At 42.0% G+C, this 24,377-nt stretch overlaps 3 protein-coding genes across 15 annotated transcripts in view; all 3 read left to right on the top strand.

Moving 5' to 3' along the window:
- znrd2 (zinc ribbon domain containing 2) overlaps positions 1-2,509 on the top strand; it is a 2,563-nt gene extending 54 nt beyond the window's left edge. Inside the window, exons 1-4 of one of the 4 annotated variants that reach the window (XM_039777094.1) lie at positions 1-54; positions 540-691; positions 796-880; positions 1,008-2,509. The exon at positions 1-54 is cut by the window's left edge and continues 54 nt beyond it. In XM_039777094.1, the coding sequence (XP_039633028.1) occupies positions 39-54; positions 540-691; positions 796-880; positions 1,008-1,444 (690 nt within the window). In that variant the 5' untranslated portion in view covers positions 1-38 and the 3' untranslated portion in view covers positions 1,445-2,509. Of the gene's footprint in view, positions 65-87; positions 461-539; positions 692-795; positions 881-1,007 lie in introns of those variants that run through there. The other 3 variants (XM_039777095.1, XM_039777097.1, XM_039777096.1) reach the window with 3 other exon arrangements.
- A 107-nt stretch (positions 2,510-2,616) lies between these two features.
- fam89b (family with sequence similarity 89 member B) lies at positions 2,617-5,608 on the top strand. Its single transcript, XM_039777098.1, has 2 exons — positions 2,617-3,486; positions 4,907-5,608. The coding sequence occupies exons 1-2, from the start codon at positions 3,232-3,234 to the stop codon at positions 5,162-5,164; spliced, it is 513 nt and encodes a 170-aa protein (XP_039633032.1). The 5' UTR covers positions 2,617-3,231; the 3' UTR covers positions 5,165-5,608.
- A 2,818-nt stretch (positions 5,609-8,426) lies between these two features.
- LOC120543819 (EH domain-binding protein 1-like protein 1) overlaps positions 8,427-24,377 on the top strand; it is a 28,237-nt gene continuing 12,286 nt past the window's right edge. For 2 of the 10 annotated variants that reach the window (XM_039777084.1, XM_039777083.1), the window contains exons 1-15: positions 8,427-8,979; positions 12,257-12,314; positions 12,919-13,014; positions 13,409-13,462; positions 13,564-13,742; positions 13,932-14,050; positions 14,188-14,277; positions 15,752-16,576; positions 18,171-18,236; positions 18,370-18,489; positions 18,625-18,861; positions 19,002-19,179; positions 22,436-22,543; positions 23,296-23,568; positions 23,747-24,262. In XM_039777084.1, coding sequence (XP_039633018.1) covers positions 8,876-8,979; positions 12,257-12,314; positions 12,919-13,014; positions 13,409-13,462; positions 13,564-13,742; positions 13,932-14,050; positions 14,188-14,277; positions 15,752-16,576; positions 18,171-18,236; positions 18,370-18,489; positions 18,625-18,861; positions 19,002-19,179; positions 22,436-22,543; positions 23,296-23,568; positions 23,747-24,262 — 3,023 coding nt within the window. In that variant the 5' untranslated portion in view covers positions 8,427-8,875. The remainder of the gene's footprint in view (positions 8,980-12,256; positions 12,315-12,918; positions 13,015-13,408; positions 13,463-13,563; positions 13,743-13,931; positions 14,051-14,187; positions 14,278-15,751; positions 16,577-18,170; positions 18,237-18,369; positions 18,490-18,624; positions 18,862-19,001; positions 19,180-22,435; positions 22,544-23,295; positions 23,569-23,746; positions 24,263-24,377) is intronic. The other 8 variants (XM_039777086.1, XM_039777089.1, XM_039777087.1 and 5 more) reach the window with 8 other exon arrangements.

Raw genomic sequence — 24,377 nt, 5'->3', positions numbered from 1 at the left:
TTTACGTCATCACGCACAACGTGTAGCACTGAAGCAACATGGCTCTGAATGGAGGTTTGTGAACGTATGAGATTATAATCGAGTTAACTTTGACATTTCTCCCATTTACCTGTGCTGTTGATAAATAACTACTTTATCGTAAATGTAGGCAGTAATTATTGTGTGTAATTTTATTTTTACTAAGTTTTGTCGTCACCACCGTATAGATAACCGTTAGCCCGGTTGGTTTGCTAGCTAGCTTATCATAATTTCTTAGCAGAGCACTGCGGCAATGCTAATCGCGTTTTATGACACCTAAACGAAACCGAGTGGTGTACGAATGTTCTCAAAAGTGTCTTGCAAAAATCGAATGAAATAGGTAAAAGGCTAACATAAATGGACAACATCTACACACACACACACACACACACGTCACAGCAGTGCTAAGGGCTGTGTCATCCCAGCAAAATCACTGACTTTTGTAAGTATAAAAGTGCATTACAGTGTTTGTGTAGGTGGGACAAAGTTTAATTAAATCAGCACTTTGTTACTGATCCCAGGTGACGAGGACTTTGAGTGGGAGCCTCCAACAGAGGCAGAGATGAAGGTGATCCAGGCTCGCAGAGAGCGACAAGACAAAATCAGCAAACTGATGGGAGACTACTTGCTCAAAGGATACAAGATGCTGGGAGAGTGCTGTGATGTGTGTGGGGTGAGCGAAGTGGATTTTTATGCAGTGATTGTGGTAGCGCCTTAATAATGTAGAAAATGTGGAGTTGTGTAACATGTTGAAATAAGTTAGTTTTGTGTTTCCAGACAATTCTTCTCCAGGACAAACAGAAGAAAAATTACTGTGTCTCATGTCAGGAGCTGGACTCTGATGTTGACAAAGACAACCCTGGTATACACATGTTCACAATTAATTCACGCTATTCAGTCTCCTTTCCTCCATCTCTGCTTATCTTGCCTTAAGCCTTTTGTAATTATATTTGTGTTTTTTTCAATGTGTTTTTTTCCAATCCACTCAGCTCTGAATGCGCAGGCAGCATTGTCCCAAGTTAGAGAGAGACAGCTTGCAGCCCAGTCCACTGCACCGTCCCAGGCCCCTGAAATGAATGAAGGCCCCAGCAGCAGTCAGGCAAGTGTGTCAGTTCCTCTGCCCAGACCGGAGCACTGTGAGGGAGCTGCCGCGGGGGGGAGAGCTCTCCTGCCTCCACCTGCTGTCCCATCTCCTTCACCTCCTGCCCCCACCCCAACCCTGGCACCAACTCGCCCCCCAGTTATTCCACAGACCGCTGGCCTCCAACCTGTGTTGCAAGAAGCTGAGGAAGCTATTCTAACCAAACTTCGCTGGGCCACTAACCAGCTACAGAGTTCGGCCTCCCTGGAGTCAAGTATCCAGCTCTGCAGCCTCATCGCCAGCTGTGCCAACTCGCTGCGCAGCCTCAAGGAGCTTAGCCAGTAACCACCATGGCAAAGGTTGAAACCCTGGATTTACGGGAACGCTGTTTCTACTTGCCTCAGTCCTGGAATACTGACTCTGGTTCGCTGCATTGCAGCATCTCTCTTTGACTGGATCCTTGCGTAGAGCTGAATTCTAAATTAGTCAGGAAATGCACTTGAAATAAGATTAAAGTGTCAAAAGTTCACTCCTGAGTTACCATACCTACATGGCTGGCAGAAATATCATGTTACATTGTTTCATAATATGTTTAAGTACAAATGTTTTAACATTTGACTGTCAACTTTATCAATTTGTAAGTTATGATATAATAAGAACTGAACATTTCTAAATGCATATTAATCATTGGTATGAATTTAAAACCATCTGGCCATTAAAAACATTTTGAAATAAGATTGAATCTATTCTACGGTAAAAGACTGGTAACTTATTAGTTGATTGGCTTCGATCCATTAATCCAAAAATGGCCACCTAACTGACATCTGTGAAAACTACTACTGATTGGTTATTCAGTAGTATCCAAAAAATGCGGATTTGCAAATCACAAAGTTCAAACAAAAGCTAAAACCCCATTGCACAAATGTCTGGATAATTGTGTGTCTGCACAAGCAAGTGTCTTTGCTGATATACAACATACTACTAGGCTGTAAGTCATTTATTAAAATATATAGTCTGCTGGTATGTTGTTAAACACGCCAGTCCTCTAATCAGATGTGCATTTTCTATTTACTGTTAAGTCTGCGATGGATTTCTGTTGTAACTGACCTTCTGGGGATTGAAAGATTGTTATTGTGTGCTGGCAGTTCTGAGGTTTTTATTGTAAATATATTTGATACAGGATGGTGATGATGATTAGTCACGTGATTCAGTGATGCACAGATGAAACGGGGCAACATTCAGGAGTCAGACTCATAATTCTTTATTCATTAAAACCATCTGGAGCAAATGCACTGTTCACTGTACATTAACAGACATCACTTCATATTTGATCAAAGCCAGCTTCAGTGTTGTTCATGGCAGTTAGTTTTTTTCGACTACCGTATGTACCTGAATAAAGCTTTGCCTGTTCAGGAGTTCTGCAGTTTGTTTCTTTCCACAAGAGGGCGCCAAATGCAAAACGCAATGCCATAGAGTTAAATTGGAAAACACTAAACCAAGGCTATCAATAAACATGTAAAGTGCATTTCTGTTTAAAATGTGCTCTGTGAATCACAGTTATGTCTGCAGCTATACTTGTGCATCTTTTTTTCAACGCAAGTATCACACTGGAAATCAACTTATAGACGTATTTATTTGTTTGGTTATTTATGCCAATTTATCATTTTACCGGTCTACCCAAACATTGGCTAGTTTAGGTCATCAGTGTTCCGTGGCTCAGCAGTATTCCAGTTGAATCAAACAACTTACAGTCATAACATACAGTCTCTCTTTCTCCCAAAACGCAGACTGTACCGGGGCGTGGCGCGGTCACTGCCGGGCGGAGCCGGGGGCTGTCTGTGTCAGTGAACTCTACCACACAAAGGAGAGGAAACAAAACAAAGCCAGGAAGCCTGACATTAAGTCAGAATTCACTGCTTCTACTGGAGATTTTGCTTTTGCCTTTGAAAAGCCCGTTTCCAAGACTTGGGACACCGCTGCTGCTGGGAGAGAGGAAAATAGCACCTCTGGGTGATGGTGAGACAGCAAAAGAAGCAAAATTAGACAGTGATTTCCCCCCCCCCTATCGATCCATGCAGAAAGTGTGCCGTTACGTCTCCTGCTGAGTCATCTGTCTGCTGTGCAGCGTCCTGATGAACGGGAGTCGGTGCAGCGCGGCGGACTGTCCGGTGGGCGGTGTCTTCTCAGTGGATGGGCTGCCGCCGCTGCCCAAAGGCCTGAGCGGCATCCTGAACTCCAGCGGCGGGTCGTGGAGGGACATCGAGAAGGTGCACAGCAAGAGAGCGCGCATACAGGCCGACATCAGCCGGGGTGGCGGGGACGCGCCGCGCGGTCACGGCAAACCGGGCGGACTGGACGCTGCTCTGGCTTTGCTGCGGAAAGAGATGGTAAGGTGGTTTGCGAATATCCTGCCTCTGTCTAAATAGCCTAGCTGGCACACGCATTTAATATTCTATGCAAAGAAAACCTGTGCAAATGCTCTTTGCTGCTTCACACAAAATTGCAAAAACACTTATTATGATGAGAAATGATTTTGACAAAATCATCTTAACTCAAAGTCCATTTATAGCTTTTTCCAATAATAAAAAAATGAAACTTTCCTCATTCGTTATTCATTATGTCATTAAAACATTTGTATAATCTAAATAAACAATGAAAAGTAGAGGACCTGACGTACTAGTGTATGGATAACAACCTAATAAATGTGAGCAAGACTAAAGAGATGATAGTGGACTTTGGGAAGAAGCAGGGAAGGAACTACGCCCCCTTAATATCAACAGGTCCTTAATGGAGAGGGTGGACAGCTTCAAGTTTCAACCTTGGTGTCCACGTCACCGAGGGTCTGACCTGGCACTGCATACTGACTCAGTGGTGAGAAAGGCAAGGCAAAGACTGTTTCACCTCAGACGCCTGAGGAAATTCCAGGTATCCCCTCAAATACTGAGCAATTTCTACTCCTGCATCATTGAGATCCTGTCTATCCTGACAGGATAGACAGGGAACATCACTGCCTGGTACTGAAGGCCCTGCAGAGAGTGGTTTGATTGGCTGAACACACAATAGGCACTGCCCTGACTCCTAAAGGATATTTACACCAGGTGCTGCAATAAATAGTCTAGGAGAACCATTAAAGATTAAAACCAGCCGGCTAACAGCCTTTTCTGTCTGTTGAGGTCGGGTAGAAGTTACCGGATACACCAGGCCAGCACTGAGAGGCTCAGGAGGAGCTTCTACCCTCAGGCCAGTGGCCACTAGGATTTTAAATGAGGACACAAATTTCCTTTGGCAACGGAGCAATCCCGTAAGTCACGTGTCAAACTCAAGGCCTGCAGCCCAAATCTGGCCCGTATATCAATTTGGGTTCACAATACATTTTGGCCCGCCTAGTTGTGCACCAAACCAAAAACACAGGAAAGTGTTTTTTAAACTGCAATTACCAATTACCTTCAAAGCAGAATATGGCAGATTTGCCAACTCTGAGACTCAGAAATCCCTCCAGAAGCAGAGAGTTGTCATATTCAGGCTGTGAAACAGGTTGTTGTTGTTAAAAAAAATGTATCATTATTTTGCTTGAATAGCTAAATAAAAAAAAAAGCATGTCAATAAACTCTACATGTCTGGCCCTTGGTGTGATTCTCTTTTTCCAGTGTGGCCCTAGTGAAAATTAGTTTGACACCCCTGCCGTAAGTGGAACGTCGTGGATATAGACTAGGAAACCACACATAGGGATCAGATGTATCAAAAGAGAAATATTGATTGATTGATCTTTGATGGCCAGAACAGATATTTTGTGTTTGTGTGCAACAGGTGGGTCTGCGTCAGCTCGACATGTCTCTGCTGTGCCAGCTGTGGTCTCTCCATGAGTCCATCCAGGAGTACAAGGGCTCCTCGCTCCTGTCCGAGGCCTCGCTCGGTGCTGATAATGGATCCTCTGAGGAGGAGGATGAAGATGAGGGCGAGACAGGAGTTCTCTCACAGCCTCCGTCCTCTCCGTCCTTGTCTCTGCCTCCACCCAACAGCAACTCCAGGGACCAGTGGATCAAAGACTCTTTTCATATTCCCTGATGAAGATACACACACGCTCCATGCACTATGTGCTGTTGAGACACCTTAACTGTTTTCTTAAACTTCATGTCTATTACTAAACCTTTAGGCACTATTTACACTAGTTTTTATTCCATATATCTCTTATCCAGGTTGTTTTTCTGGCTTTGGGCTTTTTTTTTTTTTTTTTAACAGCAAATCAATTTCTCAGGGTATCAGTAATACCAGTTGACTGGCTGTTTATTAGCTTCTAATCTCGCACTACCTGTGTGCTTTATTTCCCATCGGTTGTATATCTCAGCAGAAATAATGCCAACTACAAGAGGAAAAAAATCAAGACAGACAAGTAAGAACAGATGTTAACAGCTTTTTGCTTTTTTTTCATAATCTTCGTGCTACTACATGCTGCTTTCTTGTTACTGAATTTGATTTATGTGGAATATTTCTATAATTATTGTATAATCAGGTATGATTCCTCTTTTGATACATCTGATCCCTGTTTGTGGTTTCCTGATAATTCCAGACTTTTCAGACTCCCTGTTCTGTAAATCGAGCAGGATAATCTTTCCTATCACACAGTATTCTGCCATTAAGTGTCTTGACTGAAGAACAGAAGTGCGGTCAATCAATAATCTGTGTTCTCTTTCATTGTATGAGCATTTGACACAGTATACACACTTCTTACCCAAAAATGAGGAGCAATTATTTTGAAAGTGAACATTTTTGAAAATCTTTGTCTTGTCATTCTGTAAAATCAGACATTTGTAAATCTTCCCAACCTAACGTTTCCTGTTGAATTACAGGTAACAAAACATGTATGCACAGTAGCTTCTATTAGTATATTAGTATCTTGGCTGTCTATTCTATATTTTAGAATACATAGAAGTTTTTTGTAACTTCTGGGTTTTACGTTCAATGTGCTGCTGCTGTTGGTGGAGGGTGGGGGTGTGGCCTTGACCAACTGCCACTTTGCTTGTTTGAAAGCCATGATGTCTCTCTCTCATGGGTGGGCCAAATTCTCTGGGCGGGTAAAGCAGAGAAAGGGGAGGTAACCTTGCTCCTTATGACCTCATAAGGAGCAAGATTCCAGATCGGCCCATCTGAGCTTTCATTTTCTCAAAGGCAGAGCAGGATACCCAGGGCTCGGTTTACACCTATCGCCATTTCTAGCCACTGGGGGACCATAGGCAGGCTGGGGGAATGTATATTAATGTTAAAAAACCTCATCAAGTGAAATTTTCATGCCATGGGACCTTTAACAAACCTGAAAAAAAATTAGGCAAATTATCTCTTTCTGAACAAAATCAAGGTTCATTCTGGTGGGAATCTGCTTGGATGCAGGCATATTAGGATTTCATTAAATACTCATAAATCATGAGCTTCCATCAGTATTATCTGTAGGTGTTCAAATGAAAGCAACTCCTTAATTCAATATTAATCTTTTTTGTCACAGTGGATTTTCAAAAACAAAACTTTTAGAACTGTAGAAATGATATGACAACAGTATCAATATCTGTGTTAAGGTGTTCATATTTTTGTTACACAGCCAATGTTCCCTGGTCTGGTGGACCCACCACATTATTAGGCTTTTATATCAATACAGCCATAGCGATTTATGTAAAAATACTTAACAGATGTTTACTTTAGCTTAATTGCCAATGATATATACATCATTTATGGTTCATATTTGCCATTTGCCCCTGTGAGATCACATTTATAATCATATGATCATTTTTGTTTTTTGTGAGAAAACAAGGAAAAAATATAAACACGATTTCTGATCATTATTGGCGCATATTTCTTAGAACTTAATCCAAACAGGTGAAAGTGCTTGAAATGTAACAATTTTGTAACTTTGTGTGAGAATAGCAGGTGCAGGAAGAGAACATAGTTTCATAGCATCTACAATTAAATACACTTGGGTCCTTTTTTTTTGTATCTACATCTTAAAATAAAACTAAAGTGTACAACACAGACATGTACATTCTTTCTGTACTTGAATTAAATATGATCAGATGATGATATTGCAAATTATGACCAACAGGGGACACACTGTCTCCAGTCAAGAGAGCTTCTTCACTCCTGCAGAGTGGGGAAAACCATTTGCTGTGGAGATAGCAGGAATGAAGTGGAGTGCCTTTTTGAGATGACAGCCACATGCTGTTCTCTATTTATAATCAGCATATGTTGTGGTTATTGTTAGAATATATGTGCCATGTGTCTCTGACATGTCTACGTGCATGTTTCGCTGTGTGCGTACATCTTTTTATCACAATGCGTGTCTTCTCACTTGTTTGTCTCTCTTCAAGTTTGCTCCTTTCTTTCTCTGCCTCTTTTTGTTTTCCATCTATTGGCTTTTGCTGTTATCACACAATATAGTTACTGTAAGTGCTGTTAGTGCACTGCAGTGAGTGAAATAAATAGACATCGGACTGAGGGACAGTGCAGTGGATGTCATCAGGGAAGGTGTTGACAGTTTAATGTTACAATACAAAGGTCTGTGTTTGATTAAAAGCATAAATGATGTAGTAGTACAGTGGTCAGGTCTGTTATATTGAAAACAGGAAGATGTATGAGAGCAATAATGCACCTCTCAATATTGGACCCACAGTGTAATATTAGACCAACTCTGAGTCATGAGGGAGTTGTTCCCCCTGCTGCTGCCCCGCACTACTCCACCCCAGCTGCCTCTGTCCATCCATCCATCCCTGTTCCCCCTATCTAAAAATACACTCCTGCTCTCACTGAGGAAAATCCCTGTGCCTTGACCTAGTGTAAAGACACACACACACACACACACACACACACACACACACACTAACTAGCCCTCTCCATGGAAACTATTCCTCTGGAGTTAACGGGATGAAACACACTTTTCTGGAAAGCGCTGGATGACACAACTGAAACTCAGGAAGTGACCTAAGTTTTAACTATGAGCTCAATAGAAAACAAAAACAATGTGTTTTCTGTATTTCATGCTATTTCAAGCACTGGGACTTGCATGAACGCTTGCATAGGCCTACGCCTCCTGCAGGAGATGAGTTTGCAGAGCTGATTAGGTTAAATAGTTAGATAAGCCTGTTCCAGTGACACAGACAGCGAGGATCAAAGTCTACAGGTAGCCTACCTCAGTGCCTTCACCCATAGTCTATAAGCAGCAAAGAGAAATACCTTTGCATACTGCTGCATCACCAGTGGACACTCTTTGCATATATCCTGTCTCTCTCTGCCTGTCTCTCTGTTACAGGCTGTTGTAGCTGAAGGAAGGAGGGAGGGTGAACTCACGGCAGTAGATCTTGATTACAACAAGGCTTTGGTTAAGCGGTGCTGTCTGTCTCCATGTGGATTTCTGCCAGAAAGAGAGAGAAAAGTTGTCAACGAGCTGCTGCAGTTGTTTGGTTGACACTTTAGATTTATATCAGGAGTTTACAGTTTGTATGACAGCGAGCAGGGCGGGATCGGTTCCTCTTTGCTTCTGGCTTAATTGCCAGTTCTGTATACAGCTCTTTCTGTTCGGTACATGGCGACATTTCTGAGCGTGATTCAACACTGCCGATGAGCGCAAGTCTTAGCTTGTGTGAAGTTCATCCTCATCAGAAGCAGCACCAGAAGAATAGGTCCTTTTAAGGAACTGACAGACAGCGGACAAAGCTGGATTCTTGTTGCGCGGAGGAGTGCGTGGTTTTCTTTCTTTTTCCTGTTTGCTAAGTTTTATTTTCACCAGAGGAAGTTATGACTTCGGTATGGAAAAGACTTCAGCGTGTTGGTAAAAAGGCTTCAAAGTTTCAGTTTGTTGCCTCTTACCAGGAACTCGTGTTGGAGTGTACAAAGAAATGGTGAGTTTGGAGACTTTTAGCCTTCTTTTCTGCCATGTCCCATATGAACATTTTTTTTGCAGTTTGACATGTAGCCTACGTCACCTCTCTAACTAACCTGTTATTGTGTTATTAGCTATAATAATACTCCGTTATATGACCATTTTCATGTTGTGGGTCTTTGGTCTTTCCGCTACACTGAGAAGGATGAGGGAGGGCGCGTCCCCCATGCATGTTCACGTGCTAAGTAGTGGGTTCGATACCCAACCCCACTTATCGACAAGGTTTATGTGTGTATGTATGTCAGGGGGCAGTTATCAGTCCATCATTTGGTTCCTTGATCTTTAAAAGACACGTTTTACCACCGAAGCCTATTAAAATCTAAAAATATTAAAATGTGATAGGCTATTATAGCATCTGTGCAGAGACATTATATCAGCAAACCACAATATTGGCAGACATGGAAACAAATTGACACTGAATTGTCTTTTATTTTTTATTTTTTAAATGCTATAAGCTACACATCCTGCATCCATTATCACTGTCATTATCGTCATCATTATCACCCTATTTATTTTGAAAATGTATACAAATGCAGGTAATCTGACCTGAAGTGCCTGTGGTACATTTTGAGCAAGATTTAGCTTTACATTCAACATCAACATTTAAACATCTATAATAAGAATAAGCACAACAGTAGACTCACTGGTCTCACTGGTATCACTTTTTAGCTCAAGCTCTGTGGGGCAATTGTGCAATTTCCTGTTGTACAAAACATTTGGGGGGTGGCCAGGTGATGCAGCATGGAGCATTATTTAGCTCTGGCATACACTGACACAACATTAAACAGAAAAATATATATCCAAACCAGTCAGTTTTAGGGTTCTAGGGTCACGCTTAAAAGTGAAAACTGGGAATAATATCAGCATTAAGGGTTTTTCCATGATTTACTCTTTACTGGAGCATATTTGTGCTAACTTGCTTTTTTGTTATTTTGAAAATCTTGAAAACATAAATTATAGAATTCTCAAGTATCTTTAAACTTTGGCCCACATCGCTCTTTCTTATCTGTCCAATACATTGAAGCATGGAATAATTGTGTAAGCCTCTTGTCAGCAGCACGATAAGAAACACTGACTGAAGGTTCTCCATTAAAGTTTCAGAGTTTGATCAGCAGCACACAGAGCTACACAGAGAAGGGAAGGCACAAATACAGTGATTTAGTGACAACTCCCCACATATGATGAAATTAGAGTTTTTAAGCCTTTTGCTGTTCAAACGGGGAGGCATGCCAGGAACCACAGAGAGAAGGGGAGGAGAGGAGAGAAGAAAGTAAGGAAAGAGTGGAGATTGATCCAAATTCTTATAAATCTTGTATGTTTTGTTTTTGTAAAGGAAATCAACCCATAGTTCTAGTGTGATATCACAGGTCACATGTCAGGTCACATTGGTCCCTTGACCACATTTTTGTGTACAAGTTGTGTGTGTGTGTGTGTGTGTGTGTGTGTGTGTGTGTGTGTGTGTGTGTGTGTGTGTGTGTGTGTGTGTGTGTGTGTGTGTGTGTGTGTGTGTGTGTGTGTTGACTTGCAACTGCATCTCAACTGTTAAAAGTTCCACTATAGTACTGATTCAATATTTAAAGCAGCTTTAATCAATAGTTTTATAATAACAATGTATCAAATGACAATGTCAAAATAAAAGGGGTCACTCTTAACCTACAGGGAATTATCACCTCCTGAATCTGGACCTCTTCTTGCTTTATGTGAGTTTCAGCTGATTACTGTTTTGGTTCACTCTCATCGCACTAATAGTGTTGTTGTTACCCACTGTATTTTACCTGCTCAGCAACAGAAGGCAGACAAAGTTGGGGACTAGCTGGTGAATGATATTGGGGCATTTAGACCCAGGTAATATCCTTAATGAGTTAGTAGCGACCAAATGATAATCTTGCAGGGTTATCTTTACAAATGTTCCCACTGCTCCTAATCAGCAAAATTGTTCATATGATGCATGACTGGAAGGACAATATATCTTCACAAGCTCTGTTGGATATAGGAAACAAAAATACATATGGGCCAAAGATAAGAGGGCCAGGCAGTTTGTGCATGACAACAGTCAGAAAATGATAAAGTGATGTTGACAGGGGCCCAGACATAATTAAAGACTTAGCAACAGGCTATTTTTACAGTAACACAAGAGTGCTTTATGTGACAAAACATGAGATTAGAGATGAGAGTAAGTTTTGTCTGTAAATGTTTGTGTTCTGTTTTTACAGTAATATCACAAACACTAAATGCTGTTTAAAACAAACATTTTAACTCGGGTGGGGTGTAATGTTTATCAATCATCTAGTCAGCTGTGGAATATAACCATTGTCTGCTGAATGACAAAACTCCAACCACAATTACAGTAATTATATGTTGCTCAACTGCATTACGCCAGTAATATTCGCCCGTGTAAAACCCATTGTCACTGAGCTCACTAGTACAGAAGATGTGTTTGTGTCTTTGTGTTTAGGATCATACTTTCTTGTCTTCTGTTTGTGCAGTTCTTTTCTTCTTCCTCCTCTCTCCCCTCCGTTACCTCTTACGCTCTGGGCCTGTCAGGCTATTTCTGATGCCATTCCTGACCCGCTAACACACATAAAACACAAACACAGTATGTACTAATATTCTAAAGAACATCCATAGGTGTTAAATAGTTATACACATAGAGTTGGCTGTGAGATTTGAAGGATACTACGAATTTTTCTATGTGTGTGTTATGTTGTAAACGGGGCTCTGTCTTCCTGTGGGTGCTGCCTCACATTCACATACTCACATGACTCGAGTTTCACTTCCTGTGCTGCAGAGGAGAGGACTGAGAAAATACACATGTACACATGTTACCAACACGCACATATACAAAACGACAGGCACACACAGTACTCACACACACATACTATTGTGTAGCCTAACAGCTGCACAAGAAAACAGCTTTACTAGGGCGATCACAGCCATTTGCATAAACACACACACACACACACACACACACACACACACACACACACACACACACACACTCACATCAGTGCCTAATCTTTGACTCCAAGGTCCTCCATTATTATTATTCAGTGACTCACCAGACCTTCTATTAGGACCTTGTGTTGTCTCATTTGTATAATATCCACTTCATTTGAAGACCTAACAGTTTCAGCATGGTAATATGTATTATCCATGTGTCTTTCTAAAATGACTGTGAAACTCAAGTAACAGCATTCAGTGTTGTGTTTTGATCTATGTTTTGTATGTTTCTGTAGGCAACCAGACAAGCTAAGGGTGGTGTGGACCAGGAGGAACAGACGCATGTGCTCCAAGGTGAAACCACTGAACCACCACACACACACACACACACACACACACACACACACACACACACACACACACACACACACACACACACACACACACACACACACACACACACACACACACACACACAGTCTCCATTGGTAAAAGTAACTAAATATTTGAGTATTTTGAGCTACTTGTACATTACTTGAGTATTTCCATTTTCGCCATACTTTATACTTCTACTTCACTTCAGAGGGAAATATTGTACTTCTAACTGCGCTACATGTATTGATTCTGATTATGAAAACAAAATATAATCAACAACAGTTCAAAGTATTTTTAGAGATTACAATACCCAAGAATAAAACGATGCTTACACATTAATGCGTCAATAATGATCATACAACTATATAATATATATTATTCTTAAATTAGTTGTTCTGCATAATCAGTCCTTTTACTTTTGGTTTAAGTATATTTTGATGCTAATACTTTTACTTGAGTAACATTTTGAATGCAAGTAACAGAGTATTTCTACACTGTGGTATTGCTACTTTTACTAAAAGAAGTAAAGATCTGAATACTTCATCCACCACTGATAGTCTCACCAATGTTGTTTGTTGTGCAGCTCCACAGTTGGCAGCCTGGAATCAAGAACCCCTACAGGGGCATGGTGGTGTGGCCTGTCCCAGAAAACATCGACATCTCTGTTACACTCTTCAAGGTACCAAAACCAGAATACACCGTTTACTATACACACAGGGAAATTAGAGGAAAATATAACCAATGCACATGCTTCCATATATGCAGGGCCCAAGGGGTCACTGAAAATATTTGGTAAACAAATAAAGAATAGAATAAAACATTGGATAATAATAGTGGAAATAAGCAAAATATTCACAGTTATAAAACAACAATAATGTGTCACATTTACAAATGTAACATAAAGAGTCTGTGTTATACAGTCAGATGAGTAAATTCATGCATTCATTAGATGGCGGCATTTACAAGGAAATGGATGCCTGAAACAGCAGATACACAGGTGGATGTATGTGTGTATAATAAGTGGAGAGAGGATGTTTGACTGCAAATGTTGTTGTTTGTTCTCTTCTCTTCAGGAAGTCAATGCTGATGAGTTTGAGGACAAAGAGTGGACTTTTGTCATTGAGGGTGTAAGTATCTATTGACTACTGCACCTCTGCTTTTGATTCTTTAGATTGATATGATTCAAAATACAATACATATCGTGGTTGTTTTTGTTGGTCATTAAAAGGAGAACAAGGGGCATCGTAAGGTGCTGGCATCGGCAGACGTCAACCTGAAGCGGTTTGCCAGTCAGACGCCGACCCAGACTGACCTGACGCTGAAGCTGAAGCCACTGTCCGTCAAAGTGGTGGAGGCCACGCTCAAGCTGTCGCTGTCCTGTGTCTTCGTCCGAGAGGGGAAAGCCACGTGAGTACTGGAGACAGACAGTAGTGCTTCAACACACTTGAAAAAGTGTTTTTTATGTATTTGTGTATACTTGGAGGTTAGTAAATGAAGCCTCAACCACATTTGATATACTGATCATATTATTTATCAAAAGGAAAAGTTTCCTCTGACCGTGTGATAAATGTTTGCTCTCGTGTTCTTGTTCCTCAGTGATGAAGACATGCAGAGTCTGGCCAGCCTGATGAGCGTCAAACCCACAGACATCGGCAACCTGGACGACTTCAATGAGAGCGATGAAGATGAGGACAAGAAGTCTGTCAGTGCTACAGGTAGGCAGACGTACACAAACACCTTGCTTCTTCTCTCTGATCTTCCCTCTGAAGTTTTTCTTCTGACAACTCTTTCTCATCTACCTGCTTTTTCCTCCTGGCACTTCTTCTGCTCTCCTCTTTTCTGGCTGCTGCAGTCGTTCCACACACTCTAACTCGCCCAAATCGCCCTGCTCCCCCTCCACCTGACAAGCGAGACTTCACTGGATCCACTTTTCCAGCCTCAGGTAGCTTCCTTTTGCCCTTTCTTTCACCCACTCCTGCAGTTTGTTTCTCTTGTCAGAGAAGAGGAGGAGGTGTGAACAGGAACTCTCTCTCCCCCTGTCTGTTATTGGGATGCTCAGCTAATATAACAATATTTCACACACTCTTGCCATTTGTTCGGCATACCACATATTTCTCATCTCAACATTAATGAGAATCATGTGATGATAGACTAATGCCACCAATGTATTTTAAGTTTGTTTGGAGGCATGCATAGCTTCAGCTGCAACATGGCACATAGCGGTTATTGTGAGAGACATTACTGTAACAACATGAAAACTAAGTGTAACACAGCTCAAGTCATAACTCTGACATCAGACTACTTGTGCCGGATGTTTTTTTTTATTTTATTTTTTATAAATTAAATTAAATGTTCACGGTCCTTTTCAAATGTTATTGCTACAGTTACTGTACATTTTGTGTGGTGTATCCCATACCTGGTACAGCTGTAGTACTGCACTACAATATTAATATTTAGAAAAATACAAAAAAAAGTAGCAAATGCAAAAGAAAATCTAACTGCATGGCCTTTAGGTGTACATTCTTATCCCAATATGCACCTGGGATGGAAGACGTATGCAGATAATTTAAGCAGGAGTAGTAATACAAAAATGTAAAAAATAGCTAATATCCCTATAAAGTACAAGTCCTGCATTTAAAATGTTACTTAAGTAAAAGTACAGAAGTATTAGTAAAAGTAATCATTATGCAGATTGGCCTCTTTCATCCTGTTATAAATATAGAGGTTTATTATCACTGATGTATTAATGTGAGCAGCATTTTTGTTGATGTTGGTTATTATAAATACTTTATGAAATATTGGGCTGTTTAATCTACACAAATCTCCACTCTTATAAAGTCCTAAAATGCACAATAAGGTTTTTAATATAAACGTAAATGTAATAAGAAGAATAAGAAATACATTTTTTATAAAGGCAGGTTGCTGCACTAGAATTATTCAAAGTTGAGTTTAGAACATTATGAAATAAATTAATTTGCGTTAAAACAGGTTTTACATTACATACAAGAAAGTAAAGCAAATCAAATAAAGTCAAATAATCTGCAAATATACAAAGTAACCCAAAACCATAGCTGTCAGATAAATGTAGTTAAGTAAAAAGTACATGATTTCCCTCTGAAATGTGGTAGAGTAGGAGTATAAAGTAGTAAAAAATGGAAATACTACCTCGTAAAGTACCTCAAAACTGTACTGAAGTACAATATTTAAGTAAATGTACTGAGTTGCTTTCCACTGCTGATGTGTACACATTTACAGCTAAAAATGTGAGTCAAATCATCAACTGTCGTTGACTCCCATTTGAAATCACAGTTCATTTCATTTTCATTTTCAATTCATGACTTTTTCCTTCTGTCTTTTTCATAATTTCGCAAAAATCAACTATCACTGATCCTCCATCCATCCATCCACTTATCCAGCCTGTGGGCGAGATGGCGGTCCTCCCAGTCCTGCAGTCCACTCCCGCCCTCCTCTACCAATCGCTCCTCGCCCCTCGCCCCGTCGCAGCCGACACCCCTTCGCCACCAAACCTGTCCAGTCAGAGCTCCAGCCTTCCCCTGGCCCCTCCCCTCAGCCTTCACCCAGATCCAAACATAAAAAAACATCCAACCCTCTTCTTCCTGAGGCTCTTGCTTCTTCTGACCCACTACTTAATACTCCAAGCTCCCAGCTCCCAGAAACTACTCCCTCAATCCAGAGTGCCTCCTCTGTCCTGCCTCTCTCTGATGTGTCTCCTGTAAATCCTCCATCCCCCAAATCCTCCGAAGCACCCATAATCACGCCTTCTTCCCAAAACATTTCCTCTTCCCTTCATTCTCCATCTCCCAAATGCTCTGAATCTGTGCCTACTTTACCTGCTGCCTCAGTGGAGCCTTCTTTAGCAGGGCCCTCTGTTATCCTGAATTATCCTTCAAATACCCCCTCTAAACTGCCCTTTAAGCCACCCAGTGCCTCTGAAACAGGCATTACCTCATTAACTCCCAAACTTCCCTCCCCTGCATTGTCATTACCCAAGAATATCATAATATCATCCTCCACGGCTCCCCAAAAGTCTTCTCTCACTGAATCCACCACTCACACCCATAAGACCACATCTACTGACTCCCAGCCTCTCCCACCTAAATCCTCCTCTCCCTCAAAGCCCTCCCTGTCCTCTGAGCCTCCATCTGCTCACCCTCCACTCACACGGAGCGTCTCTCAGCCTCCCTCTCTGCCCAGAATCTTCCAGTCAGGCTCAGGAAAAGGTATCAACATGGCTGGCTGGCAGATAGGCATGCTGCATGCTTTCCGATTCCTTATGTGTGATGGTTTGATGTTGTGTTCCACGTGATGTTACTTTAAAACAATTTAGTATACTACTTATATACAGTGTGGTGTGTTGTGAGGAAGATCAGGTTGTCCTAATATCAGAATTTACATCAGAGTTAAACATCTGAACGTTTGTCAGTGCTGCAGTACCTCAGGCAACGAGAACAAAGGAAAGTTTTGTAGTCTCTTGAAATGTGCTAAATGGTATCTGCTTGTTTTTCTGTTAGTTTTTTTCTCAATCTTTTGCCTTTTAACTTTTTGAATTCAGTCTGTGTGATGCTGCAGTCAAGTTTTCAGTGGTTTCACTGTAACTGTAAATTATCCGTTACTAAGTTCAAAGGCTAGTTAGTCTGCTATGGGATTGCGTCGGTTTTGATTATTACCAGTGTAGCTAGGGTTGGGCATCGAGAACCGATTCCTAATCGGAATCGTTTCAAAAATTACGATTCCTTCGGAATCGTTTCTTTACTGGAATCGTTTGGAGGATTTGGTTTCAAATCTGATCATAGGTTCCAAATTTAATATGCGCAAGTTTTGGTTTCCGTAGCAGCCAGGCGCTTGTTGTGTTGCAGCCGTGCAGCACAGTAAGCGGAGCTCTAGTGTGGCTTTATTTTGCCTAGTAAAAGCTGTAAAACTGCAACCCACCTATGAATCAAAATAAAACTTTCCTCTTATTTGTGAAATAAGCATCTAACCCGTTTCAACTCCACCACTCAAAGAATCGGAATCGAGAATCGATAAGAACCGGAATCAAAAGGAAGAATCGTAATTGGAATCAGAATCGTTAAAATCCAAGCGATGCCCATCCCTAAGTGTAGCCTACTCACAAGTCCAGGATAAAGGTTTATTTAAATATTTATCTCACACCATTGGGGAGGTAAATCTTATCTAAAAGTTTAACCGGTCTGTTTCGATCCATGCTCACAGACTTCTCTACATCTAACTAGCTCCACACTATGAACTTCTTTATAAATGTGCACTAAAACTGCCCTAAGAATACTATCAGCTGTTAATAATAAGAATATATCTAATTTTATAATAACTTATGCATGCAATACCAAATATAAACAACCCTAGTGTAGTCTACCCATAATTCACTTTCATATCATTATATACATAAAATCCATGATACAACATAGACAATTTAATTAATACATATATGTGCTTTACTGGCTCTTACAAAACTCTTCTTGTTGTTCTACATACTTTTGAAATCCTTAGGAGATGAAAGTGAATTACAAAACAAACGATTTGGAATTATTGAACATAAAGAAAAATAAATATTGAATTTGAAAATGATATTGTTGTACAGTAATAGCATTTTGGTTACACTATTAAACACTGTTGAACAGTTTGTTCCTGACACATATGGATCACTTCTGAGGTGTAATATAATTAGTAAAATGCACAATGTAACATTTGCTATGCTGTTCCCCTTTCACTCTTTGCCTCTCGTTGACTATACATTGTTTTCTCTTTATTCCTCTTTTGTTCATCACTGCTCTTTCTACCCTCCTGTCCTCTCCTCAGTTTCTGTGTCACATCAACGGCGCCCCCCGGAGGTTCACACTGCTGATGATCCTACTTTAGCCTCTGGTTTGTCTCTAGACTTGACTAAAGAGATGCTAGTCTGTTACAAATATTATTTTCAAATCTTTCAATAGCTCTTTTTCTTTTCTCATTCTCTGTTTTGCTTATGATGTCTTTCATCGTCTGTGCTTTCTACTAGGCCGTGCTCACATGTTCAGACCTCAGGTTGTCAAGTCAATCGCCCGTCCCTCCTCTCCCTCTCCTTTTTCCGCTGATGCCCCTCCTCTTCCTAAATCTCACCCCTCTATCTCAGAGTCAGGTAACCAATGTCAAAAATATGGCAACTCCTTATTCTCCTCTCCTCGTCTTTTCCCACCATCTTCCTTCTTCATCTAATCTCTCCTATATCCCGCTCCACCTCATCTTCCCTGTCCTTCCTCTCTGCTTCCCTCAGGTGCTCAGTGGGTGTGGTTGACATCTAGTAGTGACATCACCCCTATCCCTCTGCTGAGTAGTCCCGATCTTGATGCCCTCTGTGACCCCGCGGCGCCAGCCCTTACTGCCTCTCTTCCACGATCCTCACCTACTCGCTCCTCTTCTCTTTCCACCTCTGTTTTGTTCTCCTCTCCTATCCCTCAGCTCACTGTCTCTCCTTCTGCTCCTCCCGCTCCGATCAGCTGCTGTCAGTCAGGTACAGCAGCCAACTAATCAAACAATCTCCTTTCTGTGTTTATTTCAGCCAAGACAGTTACCTTGTGCTTTTTGACATGTGAAAATGTCTCATTTGGAAGCAGATTTCTACCAAAATAGCCTTGCTTTTTCTCTTTATAGGCTCAACGTTCCCCCAAGCAGACAAGGAAACAACTTCGAGCCCTTCGAGCAGAGGCGAGGGTTCTCCTCAAAATAACCGGGCAGTGGCCAACATCAGAGTATCCAACCAGCCAATCAGACCAGCCCAGGATTCAAAGGCGGCCATCTCCGAAAACAATCCTGAACCAGCAAGGATCAGGTGAGGTCATGGGATGATATCACATGAGTGTTTAAATTTAGATTGCTTGCTTCGGATGCTCAGAGTTATGTTTGGCCCCGAAATGCTGTGTGAAGAGAGAATGTGTCAGCAGACCACAGAGCTGAAAAGGCGTCTTCAAGACTGGTGGCAGCCCCCAGCAGAGCTTGGGAGAAACATCAAAACAGAAAAGATAACAAGCTTTTAAAAAGCCAGAAAGCTCAGATTGTTCTTCTTGTGTTCTCAAGTTGTCTTAAGAAGAACAGACTCGTGACAGCAAGCAACAGTTTGAGATGGGCTGCCTGCTGAAATTGCATGATTGTGTAAAGGAATACTTTGGAAATACAATTATTTGGGAAATATAATCATTTGCTTTCAACCAGGGGAGCGTTAGCTTAGCTTAGCACAAAGACTGGAAACAGGGAAAAAGCCACTAGTTCTAGCCACAGAGAATGCAATGATTTAAAGTAAAGCCATCTGATACACATGATAAGCGATTTGCTCTCTGCGCACCTCTAGGTAGGACGCAGAGCAAAGCGCAGCGCAGGAATTTGTCATCAAGGGTGGCAAGGAAGCTATTTCCCATTGCTAGGTAACGACAGCTGTTATCTCATTGGTTGCACTTTCGAAGGGTCAGCGGCAACTAGGTCAAAGTTGAAATAATTTGACCTTTTGAGCGCGACGTCAAAGGTTGCACAGCGCATAGTCGGGTGGCACCGCTCTCCCCATAGGAAATCAATGGAGCGGTTTTGCCGCATATCATGTGTAGGCGGCTTTATAGAATAAAGACTCCTTAGTATTGATCAGCACCTAATCAAACTCATTATGGTTCAAGTGACGCCAAGCTAACCAACCTTAGTGCTGAGTGAGGCAAACCTGCTTTAGCTTGCTGAGAATGCGTTGGTGTGGTTAACAGTTTATCCCTATTTTTTGCTCAAGAGATTTGTCAAAATATTGCTCAAGGCCTCATCATTGATTTGTGCTTGATGTTTGAGCTTCCTTGATGCTAACATCTGATAACAGTTGCAGTGTTGTGTACCCTGCCTCCTGTTACACTGACCTTCCAGTACACAGCACTGGAATAATTATCAGGTCTGTAGTCTGCTCTGTGATTTCCTGTTTCCACCCCTAATCACCTCCTGCACGCTCAGCCTTGTGAAACCTCACCCACTCATCTCTGGAGCCTGACTTCCAAAATTTTTGTCCCCAGTCCTGCCCAGTCACAGCTGATAATAGCCCCGCCCCCTCCATGGCCCTTCTCCTGCTGTGAGAGCTCAAGCTCCACCCCTCAGCAGCCCTCCACCAATGTTGTAGCGGCATTCATCACTCCTAAACAGCCAAATGCTCAGGGGGAAATTGATTTGAAAAAGCCAACCAATGGGAGGAGTGTTAGCGCTTTTAAGGTTGAAAAGCCACCACTATCAAAGCCTGAGCTCGAGCCTGACTTTGATGACATCATCTTTGAGTCATTTAACCAGAGACAAGAATCGGGTGGCTTGTTTCTGGAAGAGGATGACTCTAAACAGGATACTATCAAAAGGTGTCCTATGGGGTGAGTATTTATATTCACAGATTAAGTCAAGAAACAGAATATGAGAAAAATAAGGTTGCAAAATGTAATCTGATAGTGCTGATAATAAAAACACATACACACAGATTTAGGATTAAGGAATATTGTTTATCTGTTCTGCAGTCTTGAACAGAAAACCAATGAAAAGGCCGGTGGAGAAAAGCCGTTACTGACGGAGCAGTTAGAGGGAGCAGCGTCGGAGAAAGAGGTGATGATGAAGGCAGAGCAGGAGAAGCAGAGGGAGAAAATACAAGAGGAGGAAAGGAGGAGGAAAGAGGAAGAGCAAAAAGAAATTCTCCAGAAGCAGGAAGAGAGGAGAAAACATGAAGAAGAGAAGAAGAGACTGTTAGAGGAGGAGAAGAAGAGGCTCTTACAGGAGGAGGAAGAGGTCAAGAAGGAGAAGGAATGGAAGAAATGTGAGGAGGAGAGACTCCTGAGGGAGAGGAGAGACAAACAGGAGAAGCTGAGGGAGGAGGAGGAGGAGAAGAGAAAGCGGGGTGAAGAGGAGAGGAGGAAAAGAGAGCAACAGAGGAGACTCCTGGAGGTGGAGGAGGAAAAGGAAAAACTTAGGAGGGAGGAGGAGAGGAGACTTGAGAAAGAAAGATTCATGAGGAAAATGAAAGAGGAGGAGGAGAAAAGGATGGAGGAGAGGAGAGTGTTTGAGGAGCAAAGAAGGGCGATGGAGGAAGAGAAAAAGAGGCTCCTGGAAGAGGAAGAGAGGAAAAGGGTGGAGGAGAAACGCTTGAAGGAGGAGAAAGAGAAGGAGCAGCATAAAATGAAAGAGGAGGAAGAGAAAACAAAGAGGGAGCAAGAGCAGAAAAAACGTCTGCAGGAAGAGGAGGAGAGAAAGAAAAATGAGGCGGAAGAGGAGAGGAAGAAACGGGAGGAGGACCAGGAGAGGAGGAAAGAGGAAGAGAGAAAGAAAAAAGAGGTAGAAGAGGAGAGGAAGAGGAGGGAGGAGGAGAAGAGAGCCAAAGAAGCAGAGGAGAGAAGAAAGAGGGAAGAGGAAGAAAAGGAGAGAGTACTCAAAGAGGAGAGGGAGAGGGAGGATAAAGAGAATGAGAGACTCTTAAAGAAGGAGAAGGAAAGGATAGAGAGGAGAAAAAAAGCAGAGGAGAAAAGACGTGAAGAAGAGGAGGAGAGGAGGAAAGAGAGACTCGTGAAGGAGCAGAAAGAAAAGGAGAGGATGAAATGCGAGGAGGAGGAAAAGGAGAGACGACTGCAAGAGGAGCAGAGAAGGCAAGAGGCAGAGAAGAAGAAAAAGGAGGAAGAAAGGAAAAAGCTGGAGGACGCGGAGGAGAAGAGACATAGAGAGGAGAAAGAGAAAGCGGAAAGCAGAATGAAGGAGGAAGAAGACAGGAAAAAGAAAGAGGAGGAACAGAAGAAGAAGTTTCTGCAAGAGAAGGAAGAGATGGAAAGGAGAAGGAAGAAAGAGGAGGAGGAAGACAAGAGGAGGAAGAAGGATCGAGCAGCTCAGGTCTGCAGTCTGGAGGCCAACAAGTCAGATGAGGACAAGCAGAAGATGAAAACTCTGGTTTTTTCTTCTTCTTCTTCTTCTTCTTCTTCTTCTTCTTCTTCTTCTTCTTCTTCTTCTTTGCCAGCTCTTCCCAGTTTCACACACTCGCCCACAGCTCTTAAAGATGTAACACAAACTCCACTTCCTGATCCTCGCCTCCCTCCTCCTGACAGAACCAGCGTTACATCTGAGCAGCTGCCCTCACAAGTTTCCAGCCAAACACAAGACAGCGAGACGACCCTTCAATCAGTTAATAAACCAAGCGCCGCCTCCAGTGAGCGGTGAGTTAACACCACTGGAATAAAAAGTAATAATTTCACTGTGGGTTTTGATCTCTTTTTTCTGTTTTTGTTTTGTTTTTATCTCAAATGGCTGTCATCTGCTTTCCTAATCAGCAAATTTAATCAATCAGTGTTAGGCTTAAAAGCTTGAAGTCCCTTTTAAATTCTACCGATTTCAAGATCAGTCTTTGTTTTGTTACTCTGTATTTCCGCACTAAAGAGGTATCAAGCTGAGCTGAATCTTTCAACATTTCTATTTTAATTATTTCTCTGTTCTTCTGTGGTGATTATGCTGTGATTCTCTGCTCACATAAGACTGTGTTGGTTATCTATGTTGTAGGGGTGGGCAGATCGATCCCCAGAGTACTGATGCTACTGACGCTAAGCCTTGTTTTGGATTTAAATACTAAATTGATACAAAATAAATCCATTTCTATTGTGTCTGCATGTGTTAGTTCAGAGAATTCACACAATAAAAATACATTATTTACCATTACAAGCTGTCTTGCAGTTTAACATGTATGTGATTTACAAACAATAGTCAAAAGAAAATACTAATTATGCTATGGTATTACTTGGTATCAAATTGTATGGTGTCGCCCACCCCTACTATAATTTTCTTCTGTTATTGTTGTTGTTGTTGTATGGCTTTCCTCCTCTCATTTTCTTATTTCTGCTGAACTCTTTTTCTTCCACCCCCCCTCCTCCTTCTTCCTCTTTTATGTTTTTCTCTTTCTCTCCCCTTATTCCAGTCTGGGGCAACCCTCTCTCTTAAAGGAAGGTTTATTGTCAAACATTGTTGTCCTAGAAAAGAAAATATCTGCCACATGTACTCCACCTGGCATCCATTCAGGCCCTACTGTTCAGGATAAACCATTCACATTAGAGGTCTTGACCAGGGTGCCATCGCCACAGAGGCTTTCTGATGCAGAGGTTCCTCTATGGAAAGCGCTAGAAGGGAGAAGTGGGAAAGATACACCTGAAAATATCTCTGCCAAGGAGGGTACAAAACCTTTGTGCAGAGGGTAAGAATGGATGAGGGGAGGTCCGTCTGTCTGTCTTTCTGTCTGTTTTATCTGTCTTTCTCACCATCTGTGTGTCTGTCTGCTTCAGTGACAGTCTGGCTTGTTAATTATGTCGTAGGTAGCAAATAGAAAACTTTAATGGCTGTATCTTCATGTGTTTTTTTTTCCTTTGTTCTAGCTCACACAGAGAAGATGCTGCTGATGTGGACATCCCTGTCAGGCAGGAGAACCAGTCACTAGAGACAAAAGACTCAGAAACACATCACATAGTCCCACCTCCAGCTGAACCCGCCGCACCACCAGTTAAAGAGGAGCCCAAAGAGCCAGAGGGACCCAGTGTGGAACCAGAAACCTCACCGGAGGTTTCCCCCAAACCAGCCGTCGAGCGCACGGCTCTGGCGCTGGAGCCGCTGCTTCCCTCAAAACCAGAACCAGGACTGCGGCCGGAACAGCCAGTTCTCCAGCCATTGGGAAAACCACAACAGGAGGGAGCAGATGAGGAGAAACCAGCCGAGATCGTGGCTGGTGATCAGGAAACTTTCATCAACAATAAGGAGCCAGTGTGCGAGGCAGAAAAGCAGCTGTGGGCGACGGTGGAGGAGACCACAGTGGAAACAGGAGAGGAAAGAGGGATGGAAAGTAGTGAGAGCACTGAAGAGAAGGATGAGAAGCAGGAGGAGGGTGGTGTAGGGGGGTGAGTCAGTGACGGTTCCTTTGTAGCATGGCATTACATGTCTGCTTTTGCTCAAATACAAACACACACACACACTCACAAACAAACACACACACACACACACACACACCTGCAC

The sequence above is a fragment of the Perca fluviatilis genome, chromosome 16, assembly GCF_010015445.1.
Source record: "Perca fluviatilis chromosome 16, GENO_Pfluv_1.0, whole genome shotgun sequence".
NCBI lineage: Eukaryota > Metazoa > Chordata > Actinopteri > Perciformes > Percidae > Perca > Perca fluviatilis.
This window is presented reverse-complemented; position numbering and strand designations above follow the sequence as displayed.

Coding starts and splice junctions, on each gene's coding strand:
- fam89b (XM_039777098.1), top strand. CDS start 3,232: ATGAACGGGAGTCGGTGCAGCGCGGCGGACTGTCCGGTGGGCGGTGTC. Junction 3,487..4,906: donor CTTTGCTGCGGAAAGAGATG/GTAAGGTGGTTT, acceptor TGTGTGCAACAG/GTGGGTCTGCGTCAGCTCGA.